Consider the following 14,514-nt stretch of genomic DNA (forward strand, 5'->3'; position numbering starts at 1 on the left):
TTGTCCTATGACTGACAGAGTTCTAAACTAACCCCATGGCATTACAGCCCTGAATGGCCTTGGCCTATCAAGCGACTGCTGCTCAGCCCAAAGGCCTGCCAATTACGAGGTGTCGTGTGGTCAGCACAACAAATCCTCTCAGCCATTATTCTTGGCTTTCTAGACTGGGGCCGCTATCTCACCGTCAGATAGCTCTTCAATGAGTGGAACTTGAACCAGCCCACAGAACCAGGTAAAAATCCCGGACCTTGCCAAGAATCGAATCTGGAGCCTCCGGGTCAGAGGCAGGCATGCTACCCCTACACTACGGGGCTGGCTGATGAAGTTCTGATAGAATACTGGTATTTATTGTCTTGAGTTATTATATCATTCTGAAGTACTATGGGTGCCTTTTATGTCTTTGACAAATTAAGTTGCTCTTCCTATCTATTTATCAGAAATCATCCTTTGATTATTCCCTGTATACTTCTCTGTAACTTTTTCATTGGGATTGGACCAATCTTTGATCTTATATTTCCTTCCAGTCTGACTGAACAAAATACTTTCACTTATGGAGTCTTGAAATTAGGTAAAGCATATATAAATGTGCAAAGATAAATGAATCCAATATCTAAAATGTATTTCCTGGCTAAATGTTCATATTTAAGCTTAACATACCAAAACTGTGCTTCAAAACAACTTTTTTCTCTTTCTATAATTAGGATGTACATGGTGACCAATCTAAACCCCAGCAAATAACACTTTACTTACTCAGTCAAGAATGCATCTATCGAAATCTGGATATTAGGTGGAACTAAATGTTTCACTGCATTCAACACTTCCTCTTCTGTTTCACTTTCTGTCCCACTGGGGCGAAGGCAGCTGGTGCACAAACACAAAAAAGCAAGCACAAACTCAAAACATAAAGCAAAACAGATAAATGTGCACTTAATCAAAATCAAAGCCTGCCATGCTTCATGCATTAAAAATACACACCTAAAAGAATTCTCAACATTTATATCCTAAGTTTGAAGGGTAATTATAGCTAGAACAATATAAAAACAGACTACCACATTGTGAAACCCAGATTATTTGTAAAAGAGTAAATATCCTGAAAAATACACTTATAAATAAAATCTATATGCAGTAACAATAAATCTAAAAGGTGCCATCCTTTGAAGTACAGTGTGGTAAAGATACTGTATATAAAGACTCAAGACATGTCTGCTGAGGAATATCCCATCATCAATATCCCACAAAGGTTGCATTTCTCATATATGATTTGCAAAAAGAATACAGATGAAGTAACAATTCTTGACAAATAGTATTATAAACAGTGTGCATGCAGTATCTGGTAGATTCTTTCACCCTTTTAAGATGGTTCAGTGACGGTGCTGAAAAAAACTGCACTAGTCGATGTATTTATAATATGGATAAGAATATTAAATTTTGGTTTGTACTGTTTGTTGATCACGAATATGACACTACAAGTTCTGACATTTTGTGGAAATGTGTTTTTTAGTTATGGTATAAAACCATGTTCAGACCAATCTGCATAGCATGTGATTGCTTTTGTAAATGCTGCCCCTTTCACACTGTTCCAAAATATTGTTTTATGCCCAAGGTGGTTCTATTTATTATCTTTATTATGAGGCTGCATAAGGGTAAGCCTTACATTTGGTATTCCCAGATGCTGGTAATGAAAATATAGTTGTTATTTTCTTGTAGCATAATAATAATAATAATAATAATAATAATAATAATAATAATAATAATAAATATTCTTTTTATCTATTATTTGTTTACTTCCCACAATTATGGGCTGCCACACTGAACAAAGTGTGATGTTTGCATTTACAGATACAGTAGACTCTGATTAATTTGATATTTGGGTAATTCGAAAACTAGGTAATTTGAATAAAGGTTTATTCCCCTTGAAATTCCTGTTCAAACCAATGTAAACAAATCATATTTAATCTGAATTTTCGAAGCTTAAATTTGGATAATTTGACATCAGGATTTTATTGCAAGTTACTTTTGTAATGGTTACATGAATTGAAGCCTTCAAATATAGGGTCGATGCATAATTCGTGCAGTATTCTTTTGAGTTGGCAACAATGCGGTGTGAAGGGACTGCTTATCGTTATTCTGTTGTTTTAACTGAGTTTGGAGTTTGTGTGTTGTGAAACACAGGTTATCTTGATTGTGAACGTATTATTTGTGTATATTTCAAACAGATATGGAATGTCAAGTTGAGAAAAGTGAGCATTTCCGACACATTTTACTCTGAGTTTAACCGAGGATCCAGTGCAGCAGGAGCTGCGAGAACAATTTGTGAAGTGTACAGGAATGAAGTAATTGCTGAAGGAACAGCACAAAAATGGTTTTCCTGCTTTCGAGCAGGATGGTTTGACTTGTCTAATGATCCACGTTCTAGAGACCTTAAGATTTTGACGAAAATCGCTTGAATCAGTTCCTTCATGAGAATCCTCATCAAACAACACGGGAAATGGCGCAAGATTTTTAATCTGATCAGTCAACTATTGTATGCCATTTGCATTTGATGGGTAAGGTACAGAAATTGGGTATACGAGTAAACATCTGTTCATCATTACTTGCCCGGCACCGGTTGGCTTGTGGTAGGTACGGAGCATTCCTTTCAAACACTGTCACCGGTGATGAGAAATGGTGCCTGTATGTCAATGTGAAGGAGTGGCTCAGCCCATCAAAACAAGCAACTCTCAGTGCTAAGGACAGTGCCTATCCACCGAAAATCATGTTGTGTGTTTGGTGGAACAAAGATGGCATTTTCACCGTGAACTTCTTCCGAAAAACATAACGATTACCTCTGCTGTGTATAGTGACCAGCTAAGATGGCTTGCTGTTGCTATTGACAACAAAAGACAAAGACAATAACCAGTTTTATTGCTCCATGATAATGCTTGTCCGCATACAGCGCAATTGACCAAAGGTGTGATTGCTGAACTTGGCTGGGAACCTCTTCCTCATCCTCTGTATTCCCTGACCTTGCCCCTTAAGATTTCCATTTTTTTTTTTTTTTCACTCTCTTTCTAACCACATTCAGGGGCAAGTGTTTCCTGACAAAGTTTCTCTTGACCAATGGCTACTAACAGATTTCTTCCAGTCAAAACCAAAACAGTTCTACAGGCGAGGCATTCAACTGCTACCTGAACGTTGGCAGAGGGTCATAGAGAGTGGAGATGAATACATACATCACTGAGTGATTATGATTGTGAGTTACAGTGCGTGACAATGACAGTAAAATAAAATAAAATATAAAATATAAGAACCGCACAAACTTATGCATCGACCCAATAATTCCAAAGAATTCTCTATTTTCATTGTAACTTCGTAGTTATGGTCAGGTAGTCGCTATTGTTAAAAGACTTAACTTTTATCTCTGCGACTGTCTATTAGTGTAAGATTGGCATGGCCTTGACCATCATTTTTCTACGGTCATCTGCACTTGGCCACCAGAAATCTTGTCCTTCCCCCATCCCGAAGTCATCAACCTTGGAATGTAAGCAAACAATTGCAAACTATTTCTGCAAAGCAGATTTCAAAAATAAAGAAATCAATGCATAAACTGTTCCAGATGAACAAGAAATGCACGTGAAACCTAAGAGATGGCAAGAAGTAGTGAATGATGTCAGTTATGATGTGTATTTAGCTGTTGATAATGAAGCTGCAGTATGTGGAGATCTGACATGAGACGAGATTCTACAAGAAGTGCACCAAAATTCCAGTCCCATCCAATGATGAAGAAGAGAGCAGTCATGATGTCAGAGCCTGTACCAATCACGTCTGAAGCTTTCAAAATGGTAGGAAGTTTAAGAAGTTGAAGTTCAGTCAAATGTTTATGATGAGGCGTTTCAAGCTTTAAATGAAACTGAGGAATTTGTCTATCAGGTAAAACTAAACAAACCCAAACAAACAAATACCATTAAGTTTTTCAAGTAAGCAATGGAATTAGTATATTGTCACATGTGCTAAAGTGTGTGTAAATACCGTATATGCTGCTAGTGTTAATACAGTACATTTTCGTGTCAAAACTTTCATCTACAGTAGAGGACAACATGGCAGCTCTCAAGGTAAGTAGAATGCATAATACTGTAATCATTATTGATTACAATGAACTATTAAATTGTATGTATTTATACAGTAATGGACTATATTTTCATTAAAATAGTGATTCTTGGTTAATTTGAATCTTGGATAATTTCAATGTTTTCCGATTCCCCTTCAAATTCAAATTAAATGGAGTCCACTGTATACCATTAACTGTCCATATACAAATTCTCAAAATTATTTTTGCTCTCTGAAGAATTTACCTTGAAACAAATGCCAATTAATTTCAGACAAATTTCACGAAAACCTAGAGATATGTGGGTTGGAACTTTAAAAGTGGCAACACTACTGTGGATAAAAAAAGAAAATGAATTCATTATTGGTGCTTTTAGCACATGTAACTCTATGTGTAACCTACCTCACTGTAAATGTAATCGCCCACCTGTTCAAACACGACAATGCTGTGGCAAGAAGAAGCTGCTTTAAACTGTTGTGTGTTGTGTATTCACCATGTTTCAATGTGCCCATTGCAGTATAGCAAGTCAATGTCATGAAGGTCTTTGCGAAGCAACGTTGTGAAATGGCATTATCATCATACAGAACAGTGGCGAGGTGCGTTAAGAGCTTGCAACGAGGATCGTGAAAGCATGGCGGACATAGTTTGACCAGGTCACCCTAGTGTTAGCGAAGAGGAACTGCAGGCTCTTACCATGTTATTAGACACAGATCGAAGTCAGACAATTCATGGCTTAAGTCACAAGACGGGATTATTGCATACGATTGTGCTGTGTATTCTACAAGGTGCATTCAAGTTTTAACACCTCTGATTTCTTTTCTCACTAACGCATCACACGAAAACTATGAAACTTGTGTTACTTCTCGACATAATCTCCCTGCAGCCATACACATTTTACACGTCCACGCCATGATTCCATGGCTGCTGTGAATGCTTCTTTAGGGGTCTGTTTTGACCACTGGCAAAATTGCTAATGCAATGAATGTAGTGAATGTATGGCCACAGAGAGTGTCTATTAGCCAAACGTTGCTAGGAACAGGTCAGGTGAGTAGGGAGCACGAGAAATCACTTCAAAGTTGTTTCCACAAAGAAACTGTTGCATCACATTCGCACTCACCTGGAGGACACTTTTTGCATTTTCAGGTCGTCATGCAAGATTGTGTGCACTGATCCCATGGAAATACCAATTTTGGAGGTGATCTGTTTTACACTAATTCGTGATCCTCAAAAAGAATTTTCTCCACTCGCTCTACATGTTGTCCGAGTGACTTGTGTGAGGCTGTGATTGTCTTGGTTTGTCACACAAATTTCTACCTTCTTTGAACTGTCACTCCCACGAACGCACATTAGACACATCCATGACACCATCACCACATGTCTCACTCAACTGGTGATGAATTTCAATCAGTTCCTCACCATGCAAATGGAGAAAACAAACGATTACAAGCTGATCTTGTAATGAAAACATTGCCATTTTAAGCATAAGAAACAATCCTCACTCTCGCCGCTGCTGCTAGGGTTCTTTGTGCTGTACAATGCTGCCATCTCTGTCATGCATTGACAAAGAGTGCCTGCTTATTTTAAAAGAAACTGCATGTTTCTATTGGTTTCCAGTTCTGAGAGAAAAAATTGGAGGTGTTATAACTTCAACGTACCTCATAAAAAAACCACCTGATAATGCGGAAAATTACAAATCAGTGGATTCCTCATGAGTTAGCGTAAGCACAGCTATGGTTATAGTACGGCAATGCTGAAACTCACTCGCAGCACTATGGTGAGGAAGGAGATGATTTCTTATGGCGTATTTTTGTACTTCATAAAACGTCGGCCAAATTGTGCAAATCTGAACTTACACGCCAATGCAACATGTGACGTCATTATGGGTCACCATACAAACCAAAAGTTTGTCAGACCCCTACGAACGTGTAGGTTATGGCGATTCTTTTCTACAACTGCGATGGTGTAACACATGCCATACAGCAAAGACAGACTGTTACCCTTACTAGACACAGAACACCATCAACAAGGCCACAGGGAACCAGCTCAGGAAGCAAGAACATCCCACGCCACTACACCAACCAGAACATCAACAGTTCACAACTATTTCAACCACATTGATTTACCAGTACCTAGTTCCTAATCAAGGCTGTTTAAAAGGCAATAATCATCAGCAAGAGACCAACACAATACTAAAATGACAAATTTAAGATTCAGGATTCGTATTTACCCTTGAATGGTTTAGACAAAATTTTAAACCCCACTTTATTTCAACATTAATGAATAACATCATCATTTATAAATTCATCATCAATTTTAAACAGATATATTCATCACAGTAGGCAGTCGGTATAAAAAGCTTTTGGGTGTTGTGAGCCCGTCGTAACAATAGCCTATATGGACAAATCAGATCTGGTGCCACGGAAAAGGTTAGGGTGTCCCCTACTAAAAGCGATGCGCAGTTCTTCAGGTGCTGGAGGAACTGTGAGAAGTGGGCAACCACCAAACTACATCAAGATTGCGACAGTAAATGTCCTGACACTGACAGGAAAGACAGAAGAGCTGGTTGACTTCATGAAAGAAAAAGATACAGCCATACTTGGACTGTGTGAGACCAAAAAGAGGGGTACGGGGAAGATTTCTCTGAAAGAAGGATACAAGTTATATTACAGCGGAGGACCTGAAGCAAAAAATGGAATGGCCATCATACTTAGAAAATAAATCCAAGAATATGTCGAATATACAAAATTCATCAGCGATAGGATGATGGTGATGAGACTCCAGTTTGAAAATGGCATGAAAGATCTATTTCAGTTGTATGCCCCACAAACGAGGTTGCATACATGAAAATCTAGAGGACTTTTTAAAGGAAGTGGAGAGGCAGATAAAAGATAAGGTGCATTTGATGGGAGATCTAAATGCACAAGTTGGAATGGAAAGACAAGAAAAGGAAGATGTTGTAGGGCTTTTTGGATATGGAAATGTAAATCCAGAAGGCGAGTTGTTGGTGGATTTTTGCATGAGGAACCAAATGATTGTTGGAAACACCTGGTTTAGGAAGAACAGCAGTCAGAAGATTACAAGGTATGGTTGGGGATACAGGCGAACAAAGACCATGATTGATTATATAATCATACAGAAAGAACACCAGAAGAACCTTTTAGATGTTACAGCCATGCCTGAAGAAGCCTTTGGTGGAGATCATAGAGTTGTGATAGGAAAACTGAAAGTGGGAAAGATTGAAAAACCCTCATTAAGAGGGGAAAGAATTAAAAGTATGGAAGTTGAAGGAGAAAAGCATATAAGAAGAATTTCAAAGGGAAATAATACCCTCGGTACCCAGGATGGAGGTCGGGAATGTTGAAGATGAATGGAAAAGATATAAGGAAGCACCGGTTGGATGTGCAGAAAAGGTATGTGGTAGAACATCAGGAAATGTGAAAGACAAAAGAGAGACACTGGTGGAATGATAGGGTAAAGATTAAAGTGAAGGAAAAGAAAATGGCATGGAAAGCATTGAAAAACATCTAAGACTGAAGAAAGTAGAAGAAAATATGTGGAGGCAAAGAATTTGATCAAGAAAGTAGTGGAGGAAGAAAAGAGAAAAAGCTGGGCCTTACTCACACAGAAATTGAGGGATGATATGCGGGGCAGCAAGAAATTAGTGTATGGTGTCTTAAGAAAGAAAAGGAGAGATCAAGTAAACACCAGATTTGTTAAGGATGAAGGCAGCATAATATTAACAAAGCCAGAAGAAGTAAGAAATAGATGGAGAGAGTATTTTCAGAAGTTGTTGAACATAAGAACTGATGACAGTCATTCAATGGACGACCAGGAAATGCAATTAGCTGATGAAGAAATGGATAAAGAAATTACAATGAATGAAATTGAAATGGCAGTAAGAAAGGCGAAGAATGGAAAAACTGCTGAAATAGATGAAATTTCAGTGAAGATGATAAAGGCAGCTGGAGCTGTAGGCCTGCAGTGGACATATCGAGTTCTCAGGATTGTCTGGGAGAATAAGGAGGGTCCCTGAGGATTGGTAAAAAGGAATAATCATCCCAATTTTCAAGAAAGGTGATAAGAAAGTATTGAAGAGCTACAGGGAAATTACTCTAATATCCCATGTTGCTAAAATAATGGAGAGGATACTGGAAAGTAGGATAAGGTTGCGGGTTGAGAATCAGATACAGGAAAATCAGTTTGGTTTCAGAAATGGAAGGTCAACAATAGAGCCCATTTTCATTGTTGTTGTTTGAGTCATCAGTCCATAGACTGGTTTGATGCAGCTCTCCTTTTCATTTCTACGTAACTAATGCATCCTATGTCTGCTCTAATCTGCTTGTTATATTCATACCTTGTTCTACCCCTACCGTTCCTACCACCTACACTTCCTTCAAAAACCAACTGAACAAGTCCTGGGTGCCTTAAGATATGTCCTATCATTCTATCTCTTCTTCTCGTCAAATTTAGCCAAACCGATCTCCTCTCACCAATTTGATTCAGTATCTCTTCATTCGTGATTCGATCTATCCATCTCACCTTCAGCATTCTTCTGTAACACCACATTTCAAAAGCTTCTATTCTCTTTCTTTCCGAGCTAGTTATCATCCATTTTCACTTCCATACAATGCCACGCTCCACACGAAAGTCTACTAACACATCTTTCTAATTCCTATATCAATGTCTGAAGTGAGCAAATTTCTTTTCTTAAGAAAGCTCTTCCTTGCTTGCGCTAATCTGCATTTTATGTCCTCCTTACTTCTGCCATCGTTAGTTATTTTACTACCCAAGTAACAATATTCATCTACTTCCTTTAAGACTTCATTTCCTAATTTAATATTTCCTGCATCACCTGCCTTCGTTCGACTGCACTCCATTACTTTTGTTTTGGAATTACAGTTGAACCTGCATTATACCTAACTTTGTTCTACATAATTCGTATTTGTACGCAATTTCCTTTAGGTCCTGGCAAAATATAATTTAAAAGTGTGTTAATTAAACCTTATTTATACGTAATCCATTTATACGTAATTCGTTTTTATATGTATTAAGTGTCAGTGAAATATAACTGAGTTTTGCGTAATTGTAAAGAGAACATGCTTTTTTAAAAAAGAAACTACTGTATTTACAAAGTTTCCTCTTTGTCGGCATAGGCGGAAGTAGAGCGATCGGGTTTCGGTGCTGAAACAGAACACACAGAGTTTCGCCAAGTGACATTGTTGACCCTTACTTACTGGCGGCTTAACAAAGGCAAGTCCTCTTCGCTCCTCCTCTACCTTCGTCGTTTTTGACATGCCGCCAAAGATTAAGATACATTATAAACAAAGTGGGCGGTTTCGGTGCAGAAACAAAAAATATACAGTAAATTTGTTTGAATATGAGAATTTCTTTCGTGGGAACAACGGTGAAGTAAAATGTCCACGGCGCCGGTATCTGGTGTTCACTGTTGAACAGCAGTTTTGTCATTCAGTTGCTTTTGATTAGCCATGGAGAACAGAAAAAGGAAAAGTTATACGAGAAGTGGACGCTAATCCATACAAAACAAAACCGCAAATTGCTTAGATCGCGCTATGTAGAGTCATCAGTAAAAGAAACGCTATTTTGGATGAGTTCCTAAAACTGGGTTCAAAATCAGCAAAGCGCAGCCATCAGCAAGAAGGATGGTACGCAGATTTCGAGAAATCACTTTTCACATGGTTCCGGCAAAAGCGGGCTGCAGCTCTACCAATTAGTGGCAACATGCTGAAGGCAAAGGCGATAGATTTAGCTAAAATGATGAGTATCACTGATGATTTCAAGGCTTCATCAGGATGGTTGCAAGGATTTAAAGATCATCAAGGAATCACAGGGAGAACAATTTGCGGTGACTCAAAATCTGCGGACGATGTCACTGTGCAACACTGGAAAGAGGAGGTTCTGCTGGGTATCGTAAGCGAGTATCAGCCTCCAAACATCTACAACTGTGATGAGACCGGCCTATTCTACAATCTCTTTCCTAATAAAACATTAGCTGAAAAAATGACTCGCCATGGAGGGAAGAAAAAAGTAAAATTCGTGTAACAGTACTTTTCGCCACCAATGCAGGTGGATCTGACAAACTTCCTCCACTTGTGAAAGGAAAATTGAAGAATCCGAGGTGTTTTAAGGGTGCGAAAACAAAACCTATGGAATATGAATCCAATGGCACAGTGGTTGAAAAAACTGGACATTAAAATGGAAAAGAAACAGTAGAAGATCCTTCTTCTTATGGATCGATGTGCAGCACATCCACCTCAAATCGTTCTGGAGAATGTCGGAGTTGAATTTTTCCCTTCTAACTGTACCAGTGTTCTACAACCGCTTGATTTGGGCATCATTGCAAATTTCAAAGTGCATTATAGAAAAATGCTGGTTCAACATTTGATAATACTAAGTGGTGCAGGAAATGAACCTCTCTCCATTAATTCGCTATAAGCCATGGACTTTATTTCGGCTGCCTGGAAGCAGGAGTCATCCTCCACAACCAGCAACTGTTTCCGCAAAGCTTGTGTCTTACTAGCAGAGGCTGCCTCTAATGATGATTATGGGGACGAAGTTTTGTCTGGCAATGAGCTAACACTACCGGAAGGCGTACACGTCGATACTTCCGTACATTTCGATGACAATCTGGCTGTATGTGGAGAACTACCGGATGAAGAGATTATTGCTGATGTGTGCCAACAACGCCGCGGTGATGGACCAGCTACAAGCGATAGTGACATTGGAGATGGAGATAACTTGAATTCTGAAACACCTGAAAGCACCAGCTTTCTTGAGAATAGGTATAACAACATTCTGCCGAAAATCGGATGGGACTTCTCCTGTGTTCAGTGCAATCGATGTGTGTAGGAGTTACATCAATGCGAAAATTTGTAGTGAAAATGTTTTGAATTCATTACTAAGTTTGCAAAAAGAGGTTTATACTCTTAATGCAAGAAAAGTGAAATATGATTTCTTTAAGGCTGGACTAAGCTTCTCCCAACTCAGCTTCAACTTGTTTTTCCATTCTTCTGCAAATAATCTGTGTTAAAATTTTGCTGGTGCGATAGTTTTCACACCTGTCAGCACCGGCTTTCTTGAGAATAGGTATAACAACATTCTGCCGAAAATCGGATGGGACTTCTCCTGTCTCATATATCTAACACACTAAATGGAATAACCTTGCCATGCTGGTTTCTCCTAAGGCAGTCAGTAATTTAGAGGGAATGTCATCAATTCCAGGTGCCTTGTTCCTGTTTAGGTTGCTCACAGCTCCATCAAACTCTGACCTCAAAACTGGGTCTCCTATTTCATCAGCATCAACAGTCTCTTCTTGTTCCAGAACCAAATAATCTACATCTTCACCTTGATACAACTGTTGGATATGTTCCTGCCATCTTTCTGCTTTGTCTTCTTTCCCCAGAAGTAGCTTTCCATCTGAGTTCTTAATATTCATACACCTAGATTTCCTTTCTCCAAAGGTTTCCTTGATTTTCCTGTATGCAGCATCTACCTTTCCTAGGACCATACAACCTTTGACATCCTTGCACTTCTCCTGCAGCCGGTCTTCCTTAGCTACCTTGCACTATCTATCCACATCATTCTTTAATCACCTGTATTCTTTTCTGCCCTCTTTATTTCTAGCATTCTCGTATTTTCGTCGTTCATCAATCAGGTCTAGTTATCCACTGATTCTTCGTTGATCTTTTCTTCCTTCCTAACATTTCTTCAGCAGCCCTGCTGACTTCATTTTTCATGACTATCCACTCTTCCTCTATTGTGTTTCCTTAAGCCTTTTCATTTAGTCCTTTGCAACATGTTCCTTGAAACAATCCCTCACACTCTTTTCTTTCAACTTGTCTAGATCCCATCTTTTTGCATTCTTCCCTTTCTTCAATTTCTTCAGCATCAGATGGCATTTCATGACCAACATGTTGTGGGCAGAGTCCACGTCTGCTCCTGGGAAAGTTTTGCAATCCAACACCTGGTTTCTGAATCTCTGCCTAATCATAATGAAGTCTATTTGATACCTTTCAGTGTCTCCAGGTCTCGTCCACATATAAAGCCGTCGTTTGTGGTGTTTGAACCAAGTATTGGCAAGGACTAAATTATGATCAGTGCAGAATTCAACCAGCCAACTTCCTCTTTCGTTCCTTTGTCCCAATCTGAATTCTCCTACTGTATTACCTTCTCTTCCTTGGCCTACCACTGCATTCTAGTCTCCCATCACAATTAGATTCTTGTCACCTTTTACATATTGTATTAAATCTTCTATCTCTTCATATGTTCTTTCGATTTCCTCATCATCCGCTGAGCTAGTAGGCATATAGACCTGCACTATTGTGGTGGGCATTGGTTTGGTGTCTATCTTGACGACAATAATTCTTTCCCTATGTTGGTCATAGTAGCTTACCCACTGCCCTATTTTCTTATTCATTACTAAACCAACTCCTGCATTTCCTCTGTTTGATTTTGTGTTGATAATTGTCGCCTGACTAGAAATCCTGTTTTTCCTGCCAACGTACTTAACTTATACCAACTACATCTAACTTTAGTCTATCCATCTCCCGTTTCAGATTCTCTAGTCTACCACAACGATTCAAACTTCTAAAATTCCACCCTCCGACTCGCAGAATGTCAGTATCCATCTTCCTCGTGTAGTCCCCACCCGTAGATCCGAATGGGGGACTAGTTTACCTCCGGAATATTTTACCCGGGAGGAAGCCATCATCAGTACATCATTCATACAGAGAGAGCTGCATGTCCTCGGGTGTTAGTTATGGCTGTAGTTTCCCATTGCTTTCAGCCGTGTAGCAGTATCAACACAGCTAAGCCATGTAGAGTATTATTACAAGGCCATATCAGTCAGTCATCCAGCCTGCCACCCTTGCAACATCCGAAAGGCTGCTATCCCCCTTTCGATTAACCATTTCTTAGGCTGGTCTCTCAACAGATACCCATCCGATATGGTTGCACCTGCGGCTCGGCTATCTGCTTCATTGGGACACGCAAGCCTCCCCACCGCGGCAAGGTCACATGGCTCACAGGGGAGGCCCATTTTCATTATGAGACAACTAATGGAAAAGCAATGGGAGTACGGGAATGATATGGTGATGACATTCATTGACACTGAAAAGGCATATGGCAGTGTCTCCAGGACTAAAGTCTGGGACAGTCTGGTGCAAAAAGGAATTGGACAGGGATTAATAAAAATGATCATGGCAATGAACAAGGAATGTTGTAGTTGTGTGCAATCAAAAGTTGGCATGACAAGTTGGCTTGAAATAACTAGTGGGCTGAGACAGGGAAGTGTTCTATTGCCAATCTGTTTACAATAGTATTGGATGACATCATGAGAACAGCAAAAGCAACATATGAAGGAAGAGAAATGAACATCTTGTTATTTGCAGATGATACTGTAATTTGGGGAGAAGAGGACATGAAGGTTCAAGAACAGCTGGATGTGCTTAATGAGAAGATCGAAGAATGTGGATTGAAAATAAGTGTAGAAAAGAGTAAAACTCTTGTTATGACTAGAGGGGAAAGGTCACATTAGACTTGCAGACAAGCCCCTGGAAGTAGTGGAGACGTTCAAATACCTGGGGAGTGAATTAATGGAGAATGCTCGACTGGATGCTGAGATTAGTAAGAGGATTCAAGCTGGAAGGTGTTTCTATCTTAGTGCAAGAAACATGTTAAGGGACAAAGATGTGCCAATGGAAGCAAGGGAAACTATGTACAAGATGTATTACGTACCCATAACAACTTACGGAGCAGAAACTTGGACAATGACAAAGAAGGATGAGAGTCTAATACAGGCAGCCGAAATGAAGTTCTTGAGGAGTATGATACAGAAGAGTAGAAGAGACAAAATAAGAAATGAGAAAATACGGAAAGAAATTGGAGTGGAAAAAATAAATGATAGAATAGAGAAGAGCTGATGGTTTCGGCACATAAAGCGAATGAGTGACGAAAGAATGCCAAAAAAGGTGATGGAAATGCAAATGCAAGGAAGGAGAGGCCATGGACAACCACGATCGAGATGGAAGGGCACAATCCAACGCAGTATTATACAAAGAAACCTGGACTGGGACAAAGTGTTGTAGGAGGAGTGGTGGAATGACCGAAGAAAGTGGAGAGAAACCATATTTGCCCCTACCCGGCTATAGCTGGATAAAGGGAAATGATGATGATGATGATGATGATGATGATATTCATCACAGAATCTTATCTAAGTAATTTTATCGATCTGCACGTATTTCACTGGTGCAAACAAGGTTTCATAATCTACCTGATTAAAATAGTGACATGAAATAAAATAATGTTTAACAACTACTATTAGAACATAGACTGTGCATAAAATTATTAAATTATTATAAAATAATAATAATAATAATAATAATAATAATAATAATAATAATAATAATAATAAT

At 39.1% G+C, this 14,514-nt stretch overlaps 1 protein-coding gene across 1 annotated transcript in view; it reads right to left on the reverse strand.

Annotated features, from left to right (window-relative positions):
• The window catches only part of cyst (rho guanine nucleotide exchange factor 18 cysts), a 549,231-nt gene that overhangs the window by 261,684 nt on the left and 273,033 nt on the right, over positions 1-14,514 (reverse strand). The window contains exon 9 of the mRNA XM_067147675.2: positions 751-861. Coding sequence (XP_067003776.2) covers positions 751-861 — 111 coding nt within the window. The remainder of the gene's footprint in view (positions 1-750; positions 862-14,514) is intronic.

Source organism: Anabrus simplex, chromosome 5 (assembly GCF_040414725.1).
Source record: "Anabrus simplex isolate iqAnaSimp1 chromosome 5, ASM4041472v1, whole genome shotgun sequence".
NCBI classification, from domain to species: Eukaryota; Metazoa; Arthropoda; class Insecta; order Orthoptera; family Tettigoniidae; genus Anabrus; species Anabrus simplex.